Genomic DNA, 23,835 nt, shown 5'->3' with positions numbered 1-23,835 from the left:
GCCGCCTTGGGCAGTACGCATCGGCCCTAATCGAGGGTCTTCTCCAACTCAATACAAATGACATTAATATGCATGCTATTATTGCTTTGAATCATTATCAAAAAGGCGGAATAAATCATTGAATTATGACTCTTTAGCGCAATGCGTTTTGTTTTATTGACAGTCTGGCGGCGAGAAGAAGTGATGCTAATGTCATTCTCTGGCTGTGATCGGGGGGTCGGCCCCTGCCCCCATCGCTGACAAACAGTCTCATCTGCACTGGATCATTTGCTGTCTCCAGATACGTTTGTGGTTTATAGCCAATTATCTCCTGCGATCCATTATCGATTACAGTGTTATCTTTCTTGCATTGCTTAATCTTTTGGCGTTGCTACAGCAGGCTGTGTGGGGCCTAGAAGAACACTGCTAGAACACAGGAGCAGGACATATGATGGAAGATTCTTCCTTTGCCTGTAAATTAATGTGATACACATTCTAGCATTTAGTGTTACAAAAAAGAGGGCCGTGTTGATTTTCGATGCCACGTCTCATGAATAGATTCTCCAAAGAAATAACCAGGAAAAATAGAGACAATGATTTTCTCCATATCCAATCATATTGTGGAGAGGATTTGTTTTCCCTCAGAGACAATTAAACCAATACCACCAATTACTTTTTTGTGTTATTTTGATGTGTGATTCGACATCTGTTGGTCTGGCACGGGACCATGTATGTTGTCTGACTTTTCTGAGTGATTTTTCTTCTGTTTCCTAGCTGGGTGAACAACTTTGGCCATGAAGGACTGGGCCTCCTCTTGGATGCATTGGATAAGTTGCTGGATAAGAAACAGTAAGCATCTCACATTACAATGACTTCTCGTCTCTCAATACGCCCTCAATACTGTCTAAATGTATTCTTCTCTGCCGTATTCTCATTCCTGTCCTTTCGCCTGTCTTTTTCAGGCCAGAAAGTATAGACAAAAGGAACCAGCACAAGCTGATCCAGTGTCTCAAGGCCTTCATGAACAATAAGGTTTGTACGGGTTGGGTTGGTCCAAGACCTTCATGAACAATAACGTTTGTACGGGTTGGGTTGGTCCAAGGCCTTCATGAACAATAAGGTTTGTACGGGTTGGGTTGTTCCAAGGCCTTCATGAACAATAAGGTTTGTACGGGTTGGGTTGTTCCAAGGCCTTCATGAACAATAAGGTTTGTACGGGTTGGGTTGTTCCAAGGCCTTCATGAACAATAAGGTTTGTACGGGTTGGGTTGTTCCAAGGCCTTCATGAACAATAAGGTTTGTACGGGTTGGGTTGTTCCAAGGCCTTCATGAACAATAAGGTTTGTACGAGTTGGTTTGTTCCAAGGCTTTCATTTAAAAAGTTTCACGTTCAGCAGTTTTTCTCAATTCTTCAATGTTTTCAGAAAGCCATATATCCAATAGATTCAATTGGCATCCAACGTGGGCCCTCAACCACTTGAACAATCATTGTAATCCTTTATTCCGCCTGTTATATCGACTCAATTTAATTTGAGGAGGGAAGAGAAGGACAGTACAGTGTAGAAGTGGTTCTGTATTCACCCTGAAGTGCTACAAACCAGAGACTGAATTTTATATAGTTTCAATGACAAAATTTCAATGGCAAAACTATTCACATTGAAAGAGTGGTAGAAATGAAATGAATGAAAAGTGGTATTACTTTGTACCGAGTAGGTATTCTTCTCAAAATCCTGTATGGTGAAACCAGTTTGGCTGTTTTTCCTATCTAAAATGGATGGACTGTGACGATAGCTATTATGGACAAGTAAAGCCGAGCTAATTTGCCATATTCAACCCATTGTCATCAAGTATTTCATTATTCTTTTTTGGGAAGCAGCAATGTCTCATCTTTGGAAAGTGAGGATGGATGAGCTATTGATATTGCTACCCTTTAACAAAATCCCAATATGTGTTCAAGTATACTTGAGTCCAAGATATATTTAAAGTTAGGGAAGGACTATAAGTATTTGTCCCCACAGTCCTGGCCTGAATTGGCTCAATTCATCATAATCTCCATTTTCCCTTGCAGTATGGACTGCAAAGGATTCTGGGAGATGAGCGAAGCTTGCATCTCCTGGCCAGGGCCATTGACCCAAAACAGACCAGTATGATGACAGAGATCGTCAAGATCCTCTCAGCTATCTGCATCATTGGAGAGGAAAACATGTAAGTTCACCGCAACATTCAACACTAATCTACCATTATAATATCCTCAATTTCACACTTCTCTCAGTGCCAGCCATGGTCTTCATCCCCACTTCTCCCCCCTAGCAACCCTCATTTCTATAATCACATTAAGGAAGTAGATTTGTAGACAACCTGTCACTGGCCCTAACACAATACATTCTGTGCACTCATGTTACATTTGCAGCGAGGGCTTTGAGATGTACCGGAGCTCCGTCCGTTAACATGTTCTGATTTAGCAGTTTGGGCTGCGTAATGTAATTCAGTGCTCAGTGTTGTTGGCCATGAACACATAGTTTGGCTGACAGATTATACATTGAATCCAGGGGAGCTCTTTTGTATTGAGCCGGACTAAAATAACAACGAGACTTCAAAGTAGGTCTGCATGCAGCGGAGGAAAATAAACAAATGGACAAATACGAGAATCTAGTTAAAACTGTTTCTTATATATCAGCCCCTGCCGAATGTCTCTGTGTGACCGTGGTTTTGGCCCCTGCTATGTTTAATCTAGGAATGTAAAATTACTCGCCTGAAATTAATCTTCTAGTACTAACTAAGCTGCCGTCATACTCAATTTCCAATATACTTAAAGAAAAACACAGACACACACACACACACACACGTGCACGCTTAAACAGCCCTGTTTAAGCATGCACAGCTGATTGACAGGAAATAGAGCTGAGGCCTCACTTTCCGGGAAAAAAAGTCAAGGGTTGGGTGGTGCTGGGTCGGTAGTTTCCTCCGCATCTTCCCTCTCTTTGCTCCTCTGCCAGACTATTGTGGAGCGAGGGGGGAAGATCACAGGCATGGCTCGGTCGTGAGGCATGGCTCCCTCCCTGAGGACCCACGAACACTTCACCGCCCTGGATGGCAAAGTGGAGAGAAACAGAAAAAATAATGTGCTGAAAAAGAAATATAAAACGAGCCCTCCCTCCCTCCCTCCCTCCCTCCCTCCCTCCCTCCCTCCCTCCCTCCCTCCCTCCCTCCCTTTCTTTCTTTCTTTCTTTCTTTCTTTCGGATGTGCTTCTCCTGTGTATAGAAGATAAAAGCTTGACAGCAAACCATTTCCAACCCCGATGAGAGAGGCCCCGACGACTGATGGCGTGATAAAGCTCATCCAGATAAAGAAGGGGCTCGGCGTCCAAAAACTTTTGTTTGCTGTTTACTAAAGTGGCTATTTAAACTGTCTTCACCTACTTGTGTTGCAGCCCCTTTGTTCAGGCGCATAGCAGTGTGAGGCCTTCGTTTGAAATTGCCCAAATCACTATTCAGCAAAGTTGCCGTGAGCCCTTGTAAACGGTCTAATTTGCTTTCACAACAATATGTGTTTTTATAAAGTAGTCCTGTAGCCTTCTCCCTGCAATAAATTGCCCCTGCCTTCGCATCACAAACTGCATCTTTATTATGAATAGCTTTTACAATAGATAACATCAGCTATACAGGCTTTCTCTGAACATTACCAGAGCAATGAACACTAAAGCAGATCAATTGGATACCTATAATGCACGGGGTTGCAAACAAAGACTCAGGCCAGACCATTTGTCTTGGGTCCCCATAGAACGTCCCTGACCAAGACAAGGGGACAGATGAGATGATATGTGAGGTGGAGGTGTGAGTAAATGTCCTGGTGGTAGGGCGATAAAGGCGTTTGTTGACTTTTCAGTCTTTTTGTTTTCTCTCAGCCTGGATAAGATCCTGGCTGCCATGACGATTGCAGCGGAGAGGAATAACAAGGAGAGATTTGCTCCGATAGTGGAGGGACTGGAGAATCACGAGGCCCAACAGCTCCAGGTCAGCATTTTACAACCCCTTTTGGACAGACACACACACAGTCACAAACTCGCATTTTGTGCAAATCCCATTGACAACAGTGTGTGATTTACGTGTGACATTGAGTCATGTATACCTTTCTCACGTCTTTCCATAAGAACCTCCATAAATATCCACTTCCATCCACAACACTCTTTCAACCTGCCCCTTACGGAGTAGCCCATGGTGAGATGACTGTGTTATTTCAATGCTAGTCTGCTTGGATTTGAGTCACACATCAATATTCTGTTTATCAACCCTTCCAAGTTTTATCTATGACCTCAACCTGTAGGCCTCTGAGACAAGTTGTGGAAAGAAACATATTTTTAAGCTCACATTTATGCACATCACACATAACAAAGTCAAATCATTCGAGTCTGCCATGTCATGTGCAATGGAGAGAACTCGGCTCTAGTCAGTGTCATTCTCACAAATGGCCTCTTGGCTTGGAGCCGGTGTTTGACGCGGAGGGACAGGTTGAAATTGACAGTTCTGTCACTCAGGGGTCTACTGTACCTCAGCCCCTGTCGACGGGTACACACATTTCATCTCCCTTGCCCTCCTTGCTTTGTGTCTGCTTGTCAACCTCTGGCACCTAAGCTGTTTGATGGGAGTCGACCAAGGGTTCTTTCTCCTGGCCTAATCAACACCACCTGCTTCACTAGAGGAGCTCTACCAGAACTGTTCTACTCTCTTTTGAGAAGTCTTTTGAGAACTCTGAAATATAACACAAGACCAGAAGAGAGATGTTGACTTCCAGAAATGTTTTTTCCCATTCTCGTAACAAATATTTTTCTGCTTTTTCTCAGTGTTGTTGAGCGGGTCTCTGAGGACCCAGAGGAAAAGGGCAACCATGCAGCAACATACCTGTCTTTACTTATGTTATTTTCCCTTCACTGTTTCTTTCTCTGGCACTTTTTCGCAAGCAGTCTTTTTTAAAATTTCATAATTTGTAAAATTGTTTGTAGATGGGGGGGGACTATGGGAAGGAGATAAGGGAGGAACGGGAGATGAGGGAAGGAGGGATGGATGGGGGAAGGAGGAGATGGATGGGGGAAAGCGGGATGGATGGGGAAAATGGATGGGGGAAGGAGGAGATGGATGGGGGAAGGAGGAGATGGATGGGGGAAGGAGGGATGGATGGGTAGGGATGGATGGGGGAAGGATGGATGGATGGATGGGGGAAGGAGGGAGGGATGGAGGAAGGAGGAATGGATGGGGGAAGGAGGGATGGATGGGGGAAAGAGGGATGGAGGAAGGAAGGGAGGTAGACATCCCTGGATTGTGCTGCTTGTTTTCCTCCATAAAATGTCCGCTAATGAAAAGAGCCACCGCTAATTGTGAAATAAATTAAACTACCTTGCTGATGTAGAAGGTTCAAAGAAATTAGAATACTTTAAAAAAACCTTGTGATGGTGCTGTGGAGCCTGACTTTGTTAATGTGATTAAAATGGGTTTTGCCACAGTTCGGGCTTTGCTCTCTCCACTGCAGAGTGAAAGCCAGCCTGCATCCCGACTTTAAACCGTCCCAGCAGTCCCACTTTTAATTACACTGACAAAAAACCTCCTACGGCAAGCACGGCTCACATGACGCCCGAGCTCCCTTCTTGCACTGTCGCCAACCCCAAAAACAAGCACCACAATAACCCTCCTCAATCCAATTCCACACAACAAACATGGTCGAGGTCTGTCTGCTTCATACGATAGGAGGACAAATCTACACGTAGACGAAGAGAAGAAAACAACAACATTAGGCCCATGAAGCTCCCTCAGTCACTCATAACTCTCGAAATAGTTCTCTTCATTTTGAAAGACTAAAGATGGGAGTAAAGAGATGGAAGTTAGTGGAGTTTCAGAAATGATTCTAGCGTAGCGTCCCTGGTGGGTAGACTTCAGGCTTGGATGCCCAGCTCTTGGTCCAAGGCTCTGGAGGTCCTATTGGAGTGGTTTGATGTCTGCTATGTTGCTGCTGCCTGACACCATTGGCATGTTCTCAAAGCAACTATCCCATCCCCTTCCACCCCACCAGTAGGGCTGGTGCAGCACAGAACAACCTTTAGAATTCTCCTTAAGCCTGCTGTTTTCCCGGTGTGCGGCAGGCCTGGTACATATGTAAAGAGTCTCCATTAGTACTGACATGTCCCCATAAACCATAATACCATATTCCCTCACTCCACTGGATGAATAGAAACCTGTTCGATTCCACTGTCCCCGGGCTATAGAAAGGGGAAAAAACACATTGAAAAACAAACCAATGCTGTTCATTCCAGATGGCTATTATTCCCCATTGCCAGGCGAATTCCCGCTAGTTACGTTCTCTGAGGGCATGAATTGGGCTAGCGTGATGATTGTGTGTGTGTGTGTGTGTGCCCCTGTGTGTGTGCGCACGGGTGTGCATGTGTTTGTCTGTAAACCTCTCGCCAGGAAAAACACCAACAGGAGGAATCGGTGTGAATAACAGCCAAGCGACAGCATTCACTACGACCCGTTAAAAAAAGATGTGGGCCAATACAAACATGCCGATAAGAGGTTTTCTATAGGGTACTTTTCAAGTCAATCACAGAGCTCCTTCAGTTCCCGATCGATCCGCCTGTCAGAGGAACACTCCGTCTTCTCCTGGTGCTGCTCCCCGGAGCCACCTTACATCCCATTAAGGCCCATCAGCATTTTCCCTTTCCCCTCATTCTCCTGCCCTTCCATCCCTCTACTCTTCCCTAAATCCAATAAATCAATTACACATGCACATCTGGCCAGTAGACTCTCCAGACCTCTTCTCTTTTCCACTTCCTCTTACCTTCTACTTTTTTTCTGCCTCTACACCAGACTATCTCTCCCCTCTTATCCACTCCTCTTTCCTGTCTTTCCTCTCCTCTCTAGGAGAGGAATATACATTGCCTTCGGAAAGTATTCAGACCCCTTTTTCCACACTTTGTTAGGTTAGACTTATTTTAAAATTGATTACATAGTTTTTTTTCTTCTACACAATACCCCATAATGACACATAGAAAAAAAAAAAGAAATATATGTAAACTCAGCAAAAAAAGAGACGTCTTTTTCAGGACCCTGTCTTTCCAAGATAATTCATAAAAATCCAAATAACTTCACAGATCTTCATTGTAAAGGGTTTAAACACTGTTTCCCATGTTTGTTCTATGAACCATAAACAATTCATGAAATTGCAGCTGTGGAACGGTCGTTAAGACACTAACAGCTTACAGACGGTAGGCAATTAAGGTCACAGTTATGAAAACTTAGGACACTAAAGAGGCCTTTGTACTGACTCTGAAAAACACCAAAAGAGATATGCCCAGGGTCCCTGCTCATCTGTGTGAAAGTGCCTTAGGCATGCTGCAAGGAGGCATGAGGACTGCAGATGTGGCCTGGGCAATATATTGCAATGTCTCTACTGTGAGACGCCTAAGACAGCGCTACAGGGAGACTGGATGGACAGCTGATCATCCTCGCAGTGGCAGACCTCATGTAACACCTGCACAGGATCGGTACATCCGAACATCACACCTGCGGTACAGGTACAGGAGGGCAACAACAACTGCCCGAGTTACACCAGGAATGCACAACCCCTCCATCAGTGCTCAGACTGTCCGCAATAGGCTGAGAGAGGCTGGACTGAGGGCTTGTAGGCCTGTTGTCTGGTGAGGACCTGCCTTACATCACCGGCAACAACGTCGCTTATGGGCACAAACCCACCGTCGCTGGACCAAACAGGACTGGCAAAAAGAGTCGCGGTTTTGTCTCACCGGGGGTGATTGTCGGATTCTCGTTTTTATTTGAAGGAATGAGCGTTACACCGAGGCCTGTACACTGGAGCGGTATCGATTTGGACATGGAGGGTCCATGGTCTGGGGCGGTGTGTCACAGTATCATCAGACTGAGCTTGTTGTCATTGCAGGCAATCTCAACACTGTGAGTTACAGGGAAGACATCCTCCTCCCTCATGTGGTAACCTTCCTGCAGGCTCAGAGGCTTTCAATATCTGTACTGTGAGACGACTAAGACAACGCTACAGGGAGACAGGACGGACAGCTGATCATCCTCGCAGTGGCAGACTACTGTGAAGATATCTAGCATGACAATGCCACCAGCCATACTGCTCGTTCTGTGCGTGATTTCGTGCTAGACAGGAATGTCTGTATTCTGCCATGGCCAGCGAAGAGCCCGGATCTCAATCCCATCTCAGTCCCATCTGGGACCTGTTGGATCAGTGGGCGAGGGCTAGGGCCATTCCCCTCAGAAATGTCCGGAAACTTGCAGGTGCCTTGGTGGATAAGTGGGGTAACATCTCACAGCAAGAATTGGGAAATCTGGTGCAGTCCATGAGGAGAAGATGCACTGCAGTACTTAATGCAGCTGGTGGCCACACCAGATACTGACGGTTACTTTTGATTTTGACCCCCCCTCTGTTCAGGGACACATTAATCCATTTATGTTAGTCACATGTCTGTGGAACTTGTTCAGTTTATGTCCGTTGTTGAATCTTGTGTTCATACAAATATTTGCACATGTTAAGTTTGCTGAAAATAAACGCAGTTGTCAGTGAGAGGGCCTTTATTTGCTGAGTTTATATATGGACAACTACTTATTGAAGGGTTTTTATTTATTTTTACTATTTTCTACATTTTAGAATAATAGTGAAGACATCAAAACTATGAAATAACACGTGGTTAAAAAAAAAAGTGTTAAACAAATCAAAATATATTTTATGTTTGAGATTCTTCAAAATAGCCACCATTTGTCTTTGACAGCTTTGCACACACTTGGCATTCTCTCAACCGGCTTCACCTAGAATGCTTTTCCAACAGTCTTGAAAGACTTCCCACATATACTGTGGACTCGTTGGCTGCTTTTCCTTCACTCTACGGTCCAAATCATCCCAAACCATCTCAATTGGGTTGAGGTCAGTGATTGTGGAGGCCAGAACATTTAATGCAGCACTCCATCACTCTCCTTCTTGGTCAAATAGCCCTTACACAGCCTGGAGGTGTGTTGGGTCATTGTCCTGTTGAAAACAAATGTTAGTCCCACTAAACGCAAACCAGATGGGATGGCATATCGCTGCAGAATGCTGTGGTAGCCATGCTGGTTAAGCGTGCCTTGAATTCTAAATAAATCACAAGTGTCACCAGCAAAGCAGCATCAAATAAAAAAAATGTAGTCACATGCGCTGAACTTATACTGAAATGCTTACTTACGAGCCTTTAACCAACAATGCAGTTAAAAAAAATATGGATACTAAATAATAAATATAAGTAACAAGTAATTAAAGAACATCAGTAAAATAACAATAGCGAGACTATATACAGGGAGGTACCGGTACAGAGTAAATGTGCGAGGGCACCTGTTAGTTGAGGAAATATGTACATGAAGGTAGTTATTAAAGTGACAATGCATAGATGATAACAACAGAGAGTTGCAGCGGTGTAAAAGAGGAGGAGTGGGGGCAATGCAAATAATCTGGGTAGCCATTTGATTAGTTGTTCAGGAGTCTTATGGCTTGGATGTAGAAGCTGTTTAGAAGCCTCTTGGACCTAGACTTGGCACTCCGGTACTGCTTGCCATGCGGTAGCAGAGAGAACAGTCTATGACTAGGGTGGCTGGAGACTTTGACAATTTTTAGGATCTTCTTCTGACACCGCCTGGTATAGCGGTCCTGGATGGCAAGAAGCTTGGCCCCAGTGACGTACTGGACCATTCCTAGTACCCTCTGTAGTGCCTTGTGGTCGGAGGCCGAGCAGTTGCCATACCAGGCAGTGATGCAACCAGTCAGGATGCTCTCGATGGTGCAGCTGTAGAACCTTTTGAGGATCTGAGGACCCATGCCAAATCTTTTCAGTCTCTTCAGGGGGAATAGTTTTTGTTGTGCCCTCTTCACAACTGTTTTGGTGTGCTTGGACCATGTTTGTGTGTTGGTGATGTGGACACCAAGGAACTTGAAGCTCTCATCCTGCTCCACTGCAGCCCCGTCGATGAGAATGGGCGCGTGCTCGGTCCTCTTTTTCCTGTAGTCCACAATCATCTCATTTGTCTTGATCACGTTGAGGGAGAGGTTGTTATTCTGGCACCACACGGCCAGGTCTCTGACCTCCTCCCAATAGGCTGTCTCGTCCTTGTCGGTGATCAGGCTTACCACTGTTCTGTCATCGGCAAACTTAATGATGGTGTTGGAGTCATGCCTGGCCGTGCAGTCATGAGTGAACAGGCCGTTCAGGAGTGGACTGAGCACCCACCCCAGAGGGGCTCCAGTGTTGAGGATCAGCATGGTGGATGTGTTGTTACCTACCCTTACCAGGATCCAGTTGCAGAGGGAGGTGTTTATTCCAGGGTCCTTAGCTTATTGATGGGCTTTGAGGGCACTATGTTGTTGAACGCTGAGCTGTAGTCAATGAATATAATTCTCACATAGGTGTTCCTTTTGTCCATGTGGGAAAGGGTGGTGTGAAGTGCAATAGAGATTGCATAATCTGTGGATCTGTTTGGGCGGTATGCAAATTGGGTCTAGGGTTTCTGAGATAATGGGGTTGCGAGCCATGACCAGGATGGGGAGCGTTGCTGCACATCTATTTTCAGGTCTCCCCAGAGATGTTCGAGTCTGGGCTCTGGCTGGGCCACTCAAGGACGTTCATAGACTTGTCCCGAAGTCACTCCTGCGTTGTCTTGGCTCTGTGCTTAGGGTCATTGTCCTGTTGGAAGGTGATCCTGCCACTGAAAAACATCCCCACAGCATGATGCTGCCACCACCATATTTCACCGTTGGGATGGTGCCAGGTTTCCTCCAGACGTGACACTTGGCATTCAGGCCAAAGAGTTCTATCTGGTTTCACCAGATAATCTTGTTTCTCATGGTCTGAGAGTCTTTAGGTGCCTTTTGGCAGACTCCAAGTGGGCTGTCATGGGGTTTTTACTGTGGAGTGGCTTCAGTCTGGTCACTCTACCATAAAGGCCTGATTGGTGGAGAGCAACATAGTTGGTTGTCCTTCTGGAAGGTTCTCCCATCTCCACAGAGGAACTCTAGAGCTCTCTGAGTGACCATCAGGTATTTGGTCAACTCCCTGACCATGGCACTTCTCGCCGATTGCTCCGTTTGTCCGGACAGCCAACTCTAGGACGAGTCTTGGTGGTTCAAGACTTCTTCCATTTAAGAATGATGTAGGCCACTGTGTTCTTGGGGACCTTCAATGCTGCAGAAATGTTTTGGTACCCTTGCCCAGATCTGTGCCTCAACACAATCCTGTCTCTGATCTCTAAGGACAATTATTTCGACCTCATGGTTTTTTCTCCGACATGCCCTGTCAACTGTGGGACCTCATATAGAGGGGTTTGTACCTTTCCAGATCATGTCCAATCAATTGAATTTACCGCAAGTGGACTCCAATCAAGTTGTCGAAACATCTCAAGGAGGATCAATGGAAACAGGATGCACCTTAGCTCAATTTTGAGTCTCATAGGAAAGGGTCTGAATACTTATGTAAATAAGGTATTTAAAAAATATATACCTTTGCAAAAATGTCTAAACTTGTTTTCACTTCTTCATTGTGGGGTATTGTGTATAGATTGCTGAGGATTTTCCATCAAGGATCTCTACGGACAATTTTAGAATAAGGCTGTAACATAACGAAATGTGGAAAAAGGGGTCTGAATACTTTCCGAATGCACTGTATACACATTAAATGTTTCACACATACGCTCCCCAAGGTCTTTTAACTCAACGGTGCCTGCTACATCATAACATAGATTGATACCATACAGAGAGGCCATGCATGATAAATCACTATATCACCATTTAATTTCATGTTAAATAGAATGAATTACAAAAATATGTTCTCTCTAACATGTTCTCTCTAACATGGCAACAGGTGGCCTGCATGCAGCTGATCAACGCTCTGGTCACCTCTCCAGACGATCTGGACTTCAGGATACATCTGCGCAACGAGTTCCTCCGCTGTGGCCTCAAGAAGATCCTACCGGTGAGTTACAATGCAAGGGGCTCTCCGTCACACACCTTCAGGGGCATAGAGATACATTAAATTGGCAGTCTAGGTATCATTTGTGTGTTGTTTTACATGCATAAAACCTCATTTAGCAAGTGAGACTTGTACATCTGAGTTGAGGCAGATTTGGACCATAAACTCTCTGAAACAGTCCACTACACATTTTCCAGTTGGGACAATGAATGATTGACTCCCCCTCCAACTCCCACTAAACAGTTAGTTTTAGTCCCTAGCCCTCCCTGCCTCTCCCTGTTTGTCTGCGAGAGACAAAGCTCCTTCCTTCTGTCTCGCCTCCACATTGCTTCCATTATTATATTGGATTGTTCTAGCTCACCTCACCGCCGGCACCATCTCACTGATCACAGCTCGCCGTGGCATCATTATCAATCAGCAGACAGATCCTTGCACTCGGCATCCACTCATCCCTCATGACCTCATTTGCAGAGGGGAATTTTTCACGTGTTAATAAGTCATCTTGACTGCTCCGCTTGATTATCGCTGTCATTAGTTTAATTATCTTCATATCTGCCCCCCGATATGATGGTGTTTCCTTTACAATTATTTACAAATGCCTAATTTGAAGCTTTAATGCCAGCATTTAATAAGAGGCGGGGCACACTATTTGTGTTGTGTTGTGGAGCCAATACAGTCAGGTGACCAAGAGGAAAGCTAAAATGAACCAGTTCTATGATAAAGTACTGAGAGGTTGCTATTGCCCGAGAGTCTTTGAGACCTCTCCTTTCTGTTGCATTGCATGCTAACTCCCTCTCCGAAGCAAGACGGATGGCATGCCCGAAGAGCAGCGAGGTGATTGATAGCTGCAGAAATTGGGTTCCATTTGGCCTGGTGTCGTCCGTAAACTCTTAACGCCAATGATTCATAGGAAAGTTGTAAAGTGCACCATTATAGCTCCTCGTTGAGGGAGCAGGTGTGGAGCGCTGGGTGATTCAGGTATACCAGGCCGGCAGGGAAAGAGGTGGATGGGTGTCCTAGTTCCCATACAGCTCTGACTTGGAAACCAGCATACACTTGTCTCCATTAATGGAACCAGTATAGGCTAGGACAATCAGGCTAGGTTTGTTTTATGTACGTACTGATAACAGTGTATATAATTAATCCATACTGTAGGTACATTCAGTCCTCTGCTGTCTACCACAGTCTATTCATGTCTTTTTGAATTACAGGAGCTGAAAGAGACAGAGGAGCTGGACATCCAACTGAAGGTGTTCAATGAGAACAAGGAGGAGGACTCCATTGAGCTCTCCCATCGCCTCGATGACATCCGCGCAGAGATGGAATATCCTTTTGTCTGCCCGTGCCGCTGTTCCGGCCATGGAAAAGGGGCTGCTGGAAATGAATGTATTGTGTGGGCCTCGCCAGGCTTACAGGTCTAAAGCCGGCAGGGTCAGGTTCATTAGAGAAGGATTTGAGGAACTATAGTGCAATCTCCCAGCCCTATCGCTTACCAGGTAAACAGGCTCTTCTTCTCTTTTGCTTGCCTCGGTTCTGCACCCTCTCTCACCACCATTCCCCATCTCACCACCATTCCCCATCTCACCACCATTCCCCATCTCTCAGCCGTTTCCATCAGCTCTCAACTGGCAGATGCAAGACACGGGAGGCAACTGTCAATCATTACCAGTTGTTTTGTCTTCAGAACACAGTCTGGTTATGTTCTGGCCATCTATTTTAAGTCTGTTAAGGCAGATAAGATTTTTAGTGCAGTTGTTTTGACTGGCACACCGAGGTCCATTTTCTGTGACCTCTAGTGTTTTGTCTCCTTAATCACGCCTGTGATTAAAATACTTTACCTTTCTCCCGCTCTCTTTTAACTAGAAATGACAAGTTGGTGTCTCCAAGTGGTCCCTCTATGTCCGCTCAACTGGAAACTTTTTGAGTGGTTAATAAAGTGAGCCCTAATTGGGACTTGTTTTAAAGCATTCTTGGCTTGGTGCCTAAATAATTCAAGCAGCTTCTCTAAGGGCATTTGGATGTGTGAAATGCTGACATGGTAGGCAGACAGTGCAGGGCCAGACACTGTTATACAGATGTTCTCACTGCCAGCCTTTGTCTCCCCAATTCTCACAGTGCTCAAAAATATGCCACTGATTGCTGTGCTGAGTGACAGTTACTGTTGACGCTGTGAGGGAAGGGAAAAAACAAACACCACACCTGGATTAATGATGTCCTTGAGCAGGTTCACAAATGAGAGGGCCAAATGTTTGTTTCCATGGACAATGTGGTGTTAATCTGTGCTAGCTCTCGTCGCTGACATGCACAAACTTGCACGCATACACGCACACAAGTAGATTGTAGCTTGTTTTCCTTGCCTCATGAATACTAACACTGAGAGACACGTCTCCTCTCAGTCCAGCCCAGGTCTGTGTGCTGAGGATGTGACTCCAGGCCACTAATGAATATGAATGATGCTGTGAAATAGTGATTGATTGACCCTACCACTGACTGGTCCACATCTCACCTCTACTGCTGCTCATGTTTATTCATGCTACCCAGCTCCGCAACATGAGTAGAAATAAAACGAAGAGAGAGAGATAAAGAGGAGAGTAAGAGAGAGCGAGAGAGGGGGGGCGAGAGAGCGAGAGGGGGCGAGAGAGCGAGAGGGGTCGAGAGAGCGAGGGGGCGAGAGAGCGAGGGGGGTCGAGAGAGCGAGAGGGGTCGAGAGAGCGAGAGGGGTCGAGAGAGCGAGAGGGGTCGAGAGAGCGAGAGGGGTCGAGAGAGCGAGAGGGGTCGAGAGAGCGAGAGGGGTCGAGAGAGCGAGAGGGGTCGAGAGAGCGAGAGGGGTCGAGAGAGCGAGAGGGGTCGAGAGAGCGAGAGGGGTCGAGAGAGCGAGAGGGGGCGAGAGAGCGAGAGGGGGCGAGAGAGCGAGAGGGGGCGAGAGAGAGCGAGAGGGGGCGAGAGGGCGAGAGAGGCCGAGAGAGGGAGAGGGGCCGAGAGAGGGAGAGGGGCCGAGACGGGCCGAGAGGGAGCGAGACGGGCCGAGAGGGAGAGGGAGCGAGACGGGGCGAGAGGGAGAGGGAGCGAGACGGGGCGAGAGGGAGAGGGAGCGAGACGGGGCGAGAGGGAGAGGGAGCGAGACGGGGCGAGAGGGAGAGGGAGCGAGACGGGGCGAGAGGGAGAGGGAGCGAGACGGGGCGAGAGGGAGAGGGAGCGAGACGGGGCGAGAGGGAGAGGGAGCGAGACGGGGCGAGAGGGAGAGGGAGCGAGACGGGGCGAGAGGGAGAGGGAGCGAGACGGGGCGAGAGGGAGAGGGAGCGAGACGGGGCGAGAGGGAGAGGGAGCGAGACGGGGCGAGAGGGAGCGGGGCGAGAGGGAGCGGGGCGAGAGGGAGCGGGGCGAGAGCGAGAGGGAGCGAGAGCGAGAGGGAGCGAGAGCGAGAGGGAGCGAGACGGGGCGAGAGGGAGCGAGACGGAGGGAGAGGGAGCGAGACGGAGGGAGAGGGAGCGAGACGGAGGGAGAGGGAGCGAGAGGGAGCAAGACGGAGGGAGAGGGTCAAGAGAGGGAGCGAGACGGGGCGAGAGGGAGCGAGACGGAGAGAGAGGGAGCGAGAGGGAGCGAGACGGAGGGAGACGGAGGGAGAGGGAGCGAGAGGGAGCGAGAGGGAGAGGGAGGGAGAGGGGGCGAGAGGGAGCGAGACGGGGCGAGAGGGAGAGGGAGCGAGACGGGGCGAGAGGGAGAGGGAGCGAGACGGAGGGAGAGGGAGCGAGACGGAGGGAGAGGGAGCGAGACGGAGGGAGAGGGAGCGAGACGGAGGGAGAAGGAGAGGGAGCGAGACGGAGGGAGAAGGAGAGGGAGCGAGACGGAGGGAGAGGGTCGAGAGAGGCCGAGAGAGGGAGAGGGGCCGAGACGGGCCGAGAGGGAGAGGGAGCGAGACGGGCCGAGAGGGAGAGGGGGCGAGAGGGAGAGGGAGCGAGACGGGGCGAGAGGGAGAGGGAGCGAGACGGGGCGAGAGGGAGAGGGAGCGAGACGGGGCGAGAGGGAGCGAGACGGGGCGAGAGGGAGAGGGAGCGAGACGGGGCGAGAGGGAGAGGGAGCGAGACGGGGCGAGAGGGAGAGTGAGGGAGAGGGAGGGAGACGGAGGGAGAGGGTCGAGAGAGGCCGAGAGAGGGAGAGGGGCCGAGAGAGGGAGAGGGGCCGAGACGGGCCGAGAGGGAGAGGGAGCGAGACGGAGGGAGAGGGAGCGAGACGGAGGGAGAGGGAGCGAGACGGAGGGAGAGGGAGCGAGACGGAGGGAGAGGGAGCGAGACGGAGGGAGAGGGATCGAGACGGAGGGAGAGGGAGCGAGACGGAGGGAGAGGGAGCGAGACGGAGGGAGAGGGAGGGAGACGGAGGGAGAGGGAGGGAGACGGGCCGAGAGGGAGAGGGAGGGAGACGGGCCGAGAGGGAGAGGGAGCGAGACGGGCCGAGAGGGAGAGGGAGCGAGACGGGCCGAGAGGGAGAGGGAGCGAGACGGGCCGAGAGGGAGAGGGAGCGAGACGGAGGGAGAGGGAGCGAGACGGAGGGAGAGGGATCGAGACGGAGGGAGAGGGAGCGAGACGGAGGGAGAGGGAGCGAGACGGAGGGAGAGGGTGCGGGGCCGAGAGAGGGAGAGGGGCCGAGAGGGAGAGGGGGCGAGACGTGGCGAGATGGAGAGGGGACGAGACGGGGCGAGAAGGAGAGGGGACGGGACGGGGCGAGAGGGAGAGGGAGCGAGACGGAGGGAGAGGGAGCGTGGCGAGAGGGAGAGGGAGCGAGACGGAGGGAGAGGGAGCGAGACGGAGGGAGAGAGAGGGAGAGGGGCCGAGAGGGAGAGGGAGGGAGACGGAGGGAGAGGGATCGAGACGGAGGGAGAGGGATCGAGACGGAGGGAGAGGGAGCGAGACGGAGCGAGACGGAGGGAGATGGAGCGAGAGGAGCCGAGAGGGAGAGGGAGGGAGACGGGCCGAGAGGGAGAGGGAGGGAGACGGGCCGAGAGGGAGAGGGAGCGAGACGGGCCGAGAGGGAGAGGGAGCGAGACGGGCCGAGAGGGAGAGGGAGCGAGACGGGCCGAGAGGGAGAGGGAGCGAGACGGGCCGAGAGGGAGAGGGAGCGAGACGGGCCGAGAGGGAGAGGGAGCGAGACGGAGGGAGCGAGACGGAGGGAGAGGGAGCGAGACGGAGGGAGAGGGAGCGAGACGGAGGGAGAGGGAGCGAGACGGAGGGAGAGGGTGCGGGGCCGAGAGGGGGAGGGAGCGAGACAGGGCGAGAGGGAGAGGGAGCGAGACGGAGGGAGAGGGAGCGAGACGGAGGGAGAGGGAGCGAGACGGAGGGAGAGGGAGCGAGACGGAGGGAGAGGGAGCGAGACGGAGGGAGAGGGAGCGAGACGGAGGGAGAGGGAGGGAGACGGGCCGAGAGGGAGAGGGAGGGAGACGGGCCGAGAGGGAGAGGGAGGGAGACGGGCCGAGAGGGAGAGGGAGCGAGACGGGCCGAGAGGGAGAGGGAGCGAGACGGGCCGAGAGGGAGAGGGAGCGAGACGGGCCGAGAGGGAGAGGGAGCGAGACGGGCCGAGAGGGAGAGGGAGCGAGACGGGCCGAGAGGGAGCGAGACGGAGGGAGAGGGAGCGAGACGGTGGGAGAGGGATCGAGACGGAGGGAGAGGGATCGAGACGGAGGGAGAGGGATCGAGACGGAGGGAGAGGGTGCGGGGCCGAGAGAGGGAGAGGGGCCGAGAGGGAGAGGGGGCGAGACGGGGCGAGATGGAGAGGGGGCGAGACGGGGCGAGAGGGAGAGGGAGCGAGACGGAGGGAGAGGGAGCGGGGCAAGAGGGAGAGGGAGCGAGACGGAGGGAGAGGGAGCGGGGCGAGAGGGAGCGGGGCGAGAGGGAGAGGGAGCGGGGCGAGAGGGAGAGGGAGCGAGACGGAGGGAGAGGGAGCGAGACGGAGGGAGAGAGGGAGAGGGAGCGAGACGGGGCGAGAGGGAGAGGGAGCGAGACGGAGGGAGAGGGAGCGAGACGGAGGGAGCGAGACGGAGGGAGAGGGAACGAGACGGAGGGAGCGAGACGGAGGGAGCGAGACGGGGCGAGAGGGAGCGAGACGGGGCGAGAGGGAGCGAGACGGGGCGAGAGGGAGCGAGACGGGGCGAGAGGGAGCGAGACGGGGAGAGGGAGCGAGACGGGGCGAGAGGGAGAGGGAGCGAGACGGGGCGAGAGGGAGAGGGAGCGAGACGGGCGAGAGGGAGAGAGAGCGAGATGGGGCGAGAGGGAGAGGGAGCGAGACGGGGCGAGAGGGAGAGGGAGCGAGACGGGGCGAGAGGGAGAGGGAGCGAGACGGGGCGAGAGGGAGAGGGAGCGAGACGGGGCGAGAGGGAGAGGGAGCGAGACTGGGCGAGAGGGAGAGGGAGCGAGACGGGGCGAGAGGGAGAGGGAGCGAGACGGGGCGAGAGGGAGAGGGAGCGAGACGGGGCGAGAGGGAGAGGGAGCGAGACGGGGCGAGAGGGAGAGAGAGCGAGACGGGGCGAGAGGGAGAGAGAGCGAGACGGGGCGAGAGGGAGAGAGAGCGAGACGGGGCGAGAGGGAGAGAGAGCGAGACGGGGCGAGAGGGAGAGGGAGCGAGACGGGGCGAGAGGGAGAGAGAGCGAGAGGGAGAGAGAGCGAGACGGGGCGAGAGAGCGAAAGCGCGAGACGGGGCGAGATGTGCGTGGGCCTTTGGATTTGCATTGTTCTGTAGGTAGTGTTTTTCATGTTTGCTGATTACTTAGAGGGAGAGGGACCCTCTTTTGCTGATAGCTGTAACTGTTGGGACCCTTTCGTACTGATAGTTGTAACTTCTGGTACCCTTTCTTACTGATGGATGTAGCTGCTTGAACCGTTACTTACTGATGGATGTAGCTGCTTGAACTGTTTCTTACTGATATATGTAGCTGCTTGTACCCTTTCTTACTAATATATGTAGCTGCTTGGACCCTTTCTTACTAATATATGTAGCTGCTGGGACCCATACTAATATATGTAGCTGCTGGGACCCTTACTAATATATGTAGCTGCTGGGACCCTTACTAATATATGTAGCCGCTTGGACCCTTACTAATATATGTAGCTGCTTGGACCCTTTCTTACTAATATATGTAGCTGCTTGGACCCTTTCTTACTAATATATGTAGCTGCTTGGACCCTTTCTTACTAATATATGTAGCTGCTGGGACCCTTACTAATATATGTAGCTGCTGGGACCCTTACTAATATATGTAGCTGCTGGGACCCTTACTAATATATGTAGCTGCTGGGACCCTTACTAATATATGTAGCCGCTTGTACCCTTTCTTACTAATACTGTAGATGTAGCTGCTTTTTTCTTTATTTTACATTTTAATAAAAAATAAATCCACTGAGTAAATCTAACATCCCGATTATCGAGCTGCAACACAGACATGTACTGGGTTTGTGTCAATGGAGATGAATATATCATTTTTCGACTAGCTACTCCGTGTCTGCCCCTCCAGTTTTTTGTGATGCTGAGTTTGCCGACTGTCAGCTGTACGTAAACACATGGACAAATCCATTTTTGTCTCCGTGTGTTGTGGAAAGGTAACACTATTTGTTTCAAGCTAACGTTAGCAGACATAAGATGGACATTTAATGGGCTCTAAAGTGCCAGCAGTTCACTCGAATTTGCTAGTAAAATAAATGAAATAGCAAATTCGAAAAATAACTGGTCCCATTTGTGTGAGTGTGATATACATTTAATTCTGCGTCCCATTAGTTGTATTTTACACGTAACATTACGAGGATCACGCAACCTGATAGACTGTAACTGTAATTAGGACGTCAAAAAAAGTCAGAAATAGCGATATAATAAATGCCTTACCTTTGATATTTTTCTGTTGGCACTCCGAAAGGTCCCAGTTACATCACAAATGGTCCTTTTGTTCGATAATGTCCTTCTTTATATCCATGTCCTTCTTTATATCCATAAAAACTCAGTTTAGCTGGCCCGCTTCAGTTAATAATCCACCCAGTTTCCCTCCATCAAAATGCATACAAAATGAATCCCAAACATTACTAATAAACTTTTCCAAACAAGTCAAACAATGTTTATAATCAAACCTTAGGTACCCTAATAAACCCTAGAAAATAAATGATACAATTTAAGAAAAGGAGAATCGTTATTGTCTTTACCGGAGAAGAATACAAAAGAACCCGGTCTCTTCCACGTGCTTGGAAACACTACAGCCAAAATGGGAGCCACCTAGAAAAACTACAATTTCTGGCTCATTTTTAAAAAAAAACAGCCTGAAACTCTTTCTATAGACTGTTGACATCTAGTGGAAGCCTTAGGAACTGCAATCTGGGAGGATTTCGCCTTATAATAAAAGTGACAGCCATTGAAAACAGTGGTAGGCTGACAAAATACATTGGGGGGATGGTTTGTCCTCGGGTTTTGCCAGCCATATCAGTTCTGTTATACTCATAGACTTAATTGTAACAGTTTTAGAAACTTTAGCGTGTTTTCTATCCAAATCTACCAATGATATGCATATCCTAGCTTCTGGGCCTGAGTAACAGGCAGTTTACTTTGGGCACACTTTTTATCCGGACGTGAAAATACTGCTCCCTACCCAAGAGAGGTTATGCTTTGTGCACCCAGTTTGCGGTCTGTGTCGATGCGGTCATTTGTTTTTATGTTTTAAATTATTTTGCTTTCAGTGTTGATTAGGATTGGCCCTGTTTGAGAGGTGACATGCGTTCCTCTATTATAGAGACTAAACTAGGGGGCATGTGCTAAGAAAAACGTTATAGATAATTATCTCCATTCTACACTGTACATGTAATGGAATAAACGTACAATCTGTGCTAATACCACAAAACATATATTTATTTCATATGTTCTGTACTTATCAGTATGAATATTTTATTTATGCTTTGTAAATACCTTTTCAGAGGACTGAACTGAACCAGGTATGATCATAATGTTTGTCTAAGCACACAAATCTCCAATTTGCAGCGCGCGTCTGGTACTCTAAAGTTTGACAGGGTTCTGCCTTTCTTACTGATAAATGTAGCTGCTTCAACCCTTTCTTACTGATAGATTTAGCTGCTTAGACCGTTTCTTACTGATATATGTAGCTGCTTAGACCCTTTCTTACTGATAGATTTAGCTGCTTAGACCCTTTCTTACTGATAGATGCAGCTGCTTAGACCCTTTCTAAACTGATAGATGTAGCTGCTTAGACCCTTTCTTACTGATAGATTTAGCTGCTTAGTCCCTGGGATCCTTTCTTACTGATAGATGTAGCTGCTTAGTCCCTTTCTTACTGATAGATGTAGCTGCTTAGACCCTTTCTTAGTGATAGATGTAGCTGCTTAGACCCTTTCTTACTGATAGATGTAGCTGCTTAGACCCTTTCTTACTGATAGATGTAGCTGCTTAGACCCTTTCTTACTGATAGATGTAGCTGCTTAGTCCCTTTCTTACTGATAGATGTAGCTGCTTAGACCCTTTCTTACTGATAGATGTAGCTGCTTAGTCCCTTTCTTACTGATAGATTTAGCTGCTTAGACCCTTTCTTGCTGATAGATTTAGCTGCTTAGACCCTTTCTTACTGATAGATGCAGCTGCTTGTACTCTTTTTACTGATAAATGTAGCTGCTTAGACCCTTTCTTACTGACAGATGTAGCTGCTTAGTCCCTGGGATCCTTTCTTATTGATAGATGCAGCTGCTTAGACTCTTTCTTACTGATATATGCAGCTGCTTGTACTCTTTCTTACTGATAAATGTAGCTGCTTAGACCCTTTCTTACTAATATATGTAGTTGCTTGCACCCTTTCTTACTGATAGATGTAGCTGCCTAGTCCCTGGGATCCTTTCTTACTGATAGATGTAGCTGCTTAGTCCCTGGGATCCTTTCTTACTGATAGATGTAGCTGCTTAGTCCCTGGGATCCTTTCTTACTGATAGATGTAGCTGCTTTGTCCCTGGGATCCTTTCTTACTGATAGATGTAGCTGCTTAGTCCCAGGGATCCTTTCTTACTCATAGATGTAGCTGCTTAGTCCCTGGGATCCTTTCTTACTGATAGATGTAGCTGCTTAGTCCCTGTGATCCTTTCTTACTGATAGATGTAGCTGCTTAGTCCCTGGGATCCTTTCTTACTGATAGATGTAGCTGCTTAGTCCCTGGGATCCTTTCGTACTGATAGATGTAGCTGCTTAGTCCCTGGGATCCTTTCTTACTGATAGATGTAGCTGCTTAGACCCTTTCCCAGTCCCCCCTCAGATAGCAGTGTGGCAAGCCTATAATTGCATCTCACCAGTTTGGTAATTCTCATCGGTTTCTTCCAGGCTCATACAGGAGTGGGAAGCGATACATCAGAGAAGCCTGTATTCCCATCCCCTGCGCTCGCCGAATTTGATATGGGAGAACTATTTTGGTTACAGACATGGCTGAAGTTAATAAGAAAATGTCAGACGGCGTTAAAATGGATTGATTTGCGCTGATGGTGGTGGATGGATCATGTGGTGTATGAAATAGTGGGAACAGTTGGAGAGTATGGAGCACTGTTCTGTCATTTTGGGTGTGTCAAGTCTTTGCACTGGTTGTCAAGTGATGTTCACTCACGCTTAAGTAACTTTTCAGAGGTGATCAATGCTCGATTGTCATTCAACAGCCTTTTGAGACGATGAACTTAACAGTTTTTCCATCATAGCGGATATAATTTGCTCTAAACAACTTTGATGGGGCCGCACAACTTTGACATGTCCTTTTATGTAGCTAAAAACCCCGAAACGAAGCTCGTCCGACCATGTCCTCTCCCCTTATCTGAGGAAGCCAGGCCCTTGGTCCCTCCTTTTAAGCCCTCTGGACTAAACAAGAACACAAATCAGATATATTTTTTCTGCTGGGTGACCACAGACAAATGTGAATGAATGCAGAGCCTCTGACTGTGAAAGTGTTCTAGCCCAGACAGTGTATCACCCTGCAGTCAGCAGGTAAATATTTCAGCAGACATTGTTAAAACGTACACTTCATATTATGACGGCAATCAATTTTTCATCTTTCCCGGCTGAACACTGCACTATTCCGCCTCACTCTATTCCCCTTGTTTTCTGCATGTGTGCACAGATTGAAAATAAGACTATTTCTGAGTTTTATTTATTTTCTACATGCTTTTCAAACATGAATATCCACGGGAGGATCCTTTCTCAAGCAAACTGTTTTGTATAAGCCCCCTCAAGCTATTTATTTCTCTAAATTCTTTACAGTTTTGGGACTGGGTTTGTTGTTAGTTCAAAGAAGATCAAATGTAATCTTGCTATAGATTAAAATTCCAGTTCCATATTCCTCGTAAACACAGATGAAATACAATATACTGTAAAGTGATCGTGATATTATTCTGAAATCCCACTTGGATATTATGTTTAAACACATGCACATCTCAAGAGACATCACTTTTTCCTTGATTTGAACATTTCTCCCTATGGTTTCAATTCCATAAAAATCAACTGTGAAATGTTGTGCCAAGCGCTCCATTTCGCAGCCTCTGACAGTTCTTGATCTGAAACAAATAGCCAACAATCCAACTCAGAGAAACGGACATAATGAAATGAATAATACACCATAGACAGTGATTTCTTATCCGATTCAACAACTATTTTAGACATCAAAAGCCATCGCTCGCACTCCTTGGGGAGGCGCATAATCAGTACCTTTAGCAAGTTTAATAACACATATTTTCTCTTCGATGGACAAGGCACAATCTGAGACAATATTTTCCATAGTGACTGATCCTCTTTTCATGATTCTCCCTAAATATCCAAACCCAATGGAGTTTTCACGTGATTAATTTCC

The 23,835-nt window shown here is 48.5% G+C and overlaps 1 protein-coding gene across 1 annotated transcript in view; it reads left to right on the top strand.

Moving 5' to 3' along the window:
- LOC139366406 (diaphanous-related formin 2) overlaps positions 1–23,835 on the top strand; it is a 691,096-nt gene that overhangs the window by 191,136 nt on the left and 476,125 nt on the right. The window contains exons 8-13 of the mRNA XM_071103857.1: positions 754–828; positions 942–1,011; positions 2,048–2,184; positions 3,885–3,993; positions 11,883–11,993; positions 13,202–13,314. Of these exons, the coding sequence (XP_070959958.1) occupies positions 754–828; positions 942–1,011; positions 2,048–2,184; positions 3,885–3,993; positions 11,883–11,993; positions 13,202–13,314 (615 nt within the window). The remainder of the gene's footprint in view (positions 1–753; positions 829–941; positions 1,012–2,047; positions 2,185–3,884; positions 3,994–11,882; positions 11,994–13,201; positions 13,315–23,835) is intronic.

This window comes from Oncorhynchus clarkii, chromosome 14 (genome assembly GCF_045791955.1).
Source record: "Oncorhynchus clarkii lewisi isolate Uvic-CL-2024 chromosome 14, UVic_Ocla_1.0, whole genome shotgun sequence".
NCBI classification, from domain to species: Eukaryota; Metazoa; Chordata; class Actinopteri; order Salmoniformes; family Salmonidae; genus Oncorhynchus; species Oncorhynchus clarkii.
Note: the sequence above shows the minus strand (reverse complement) of the source record. Positions and strands in the feature narration are given on the sequence as shown.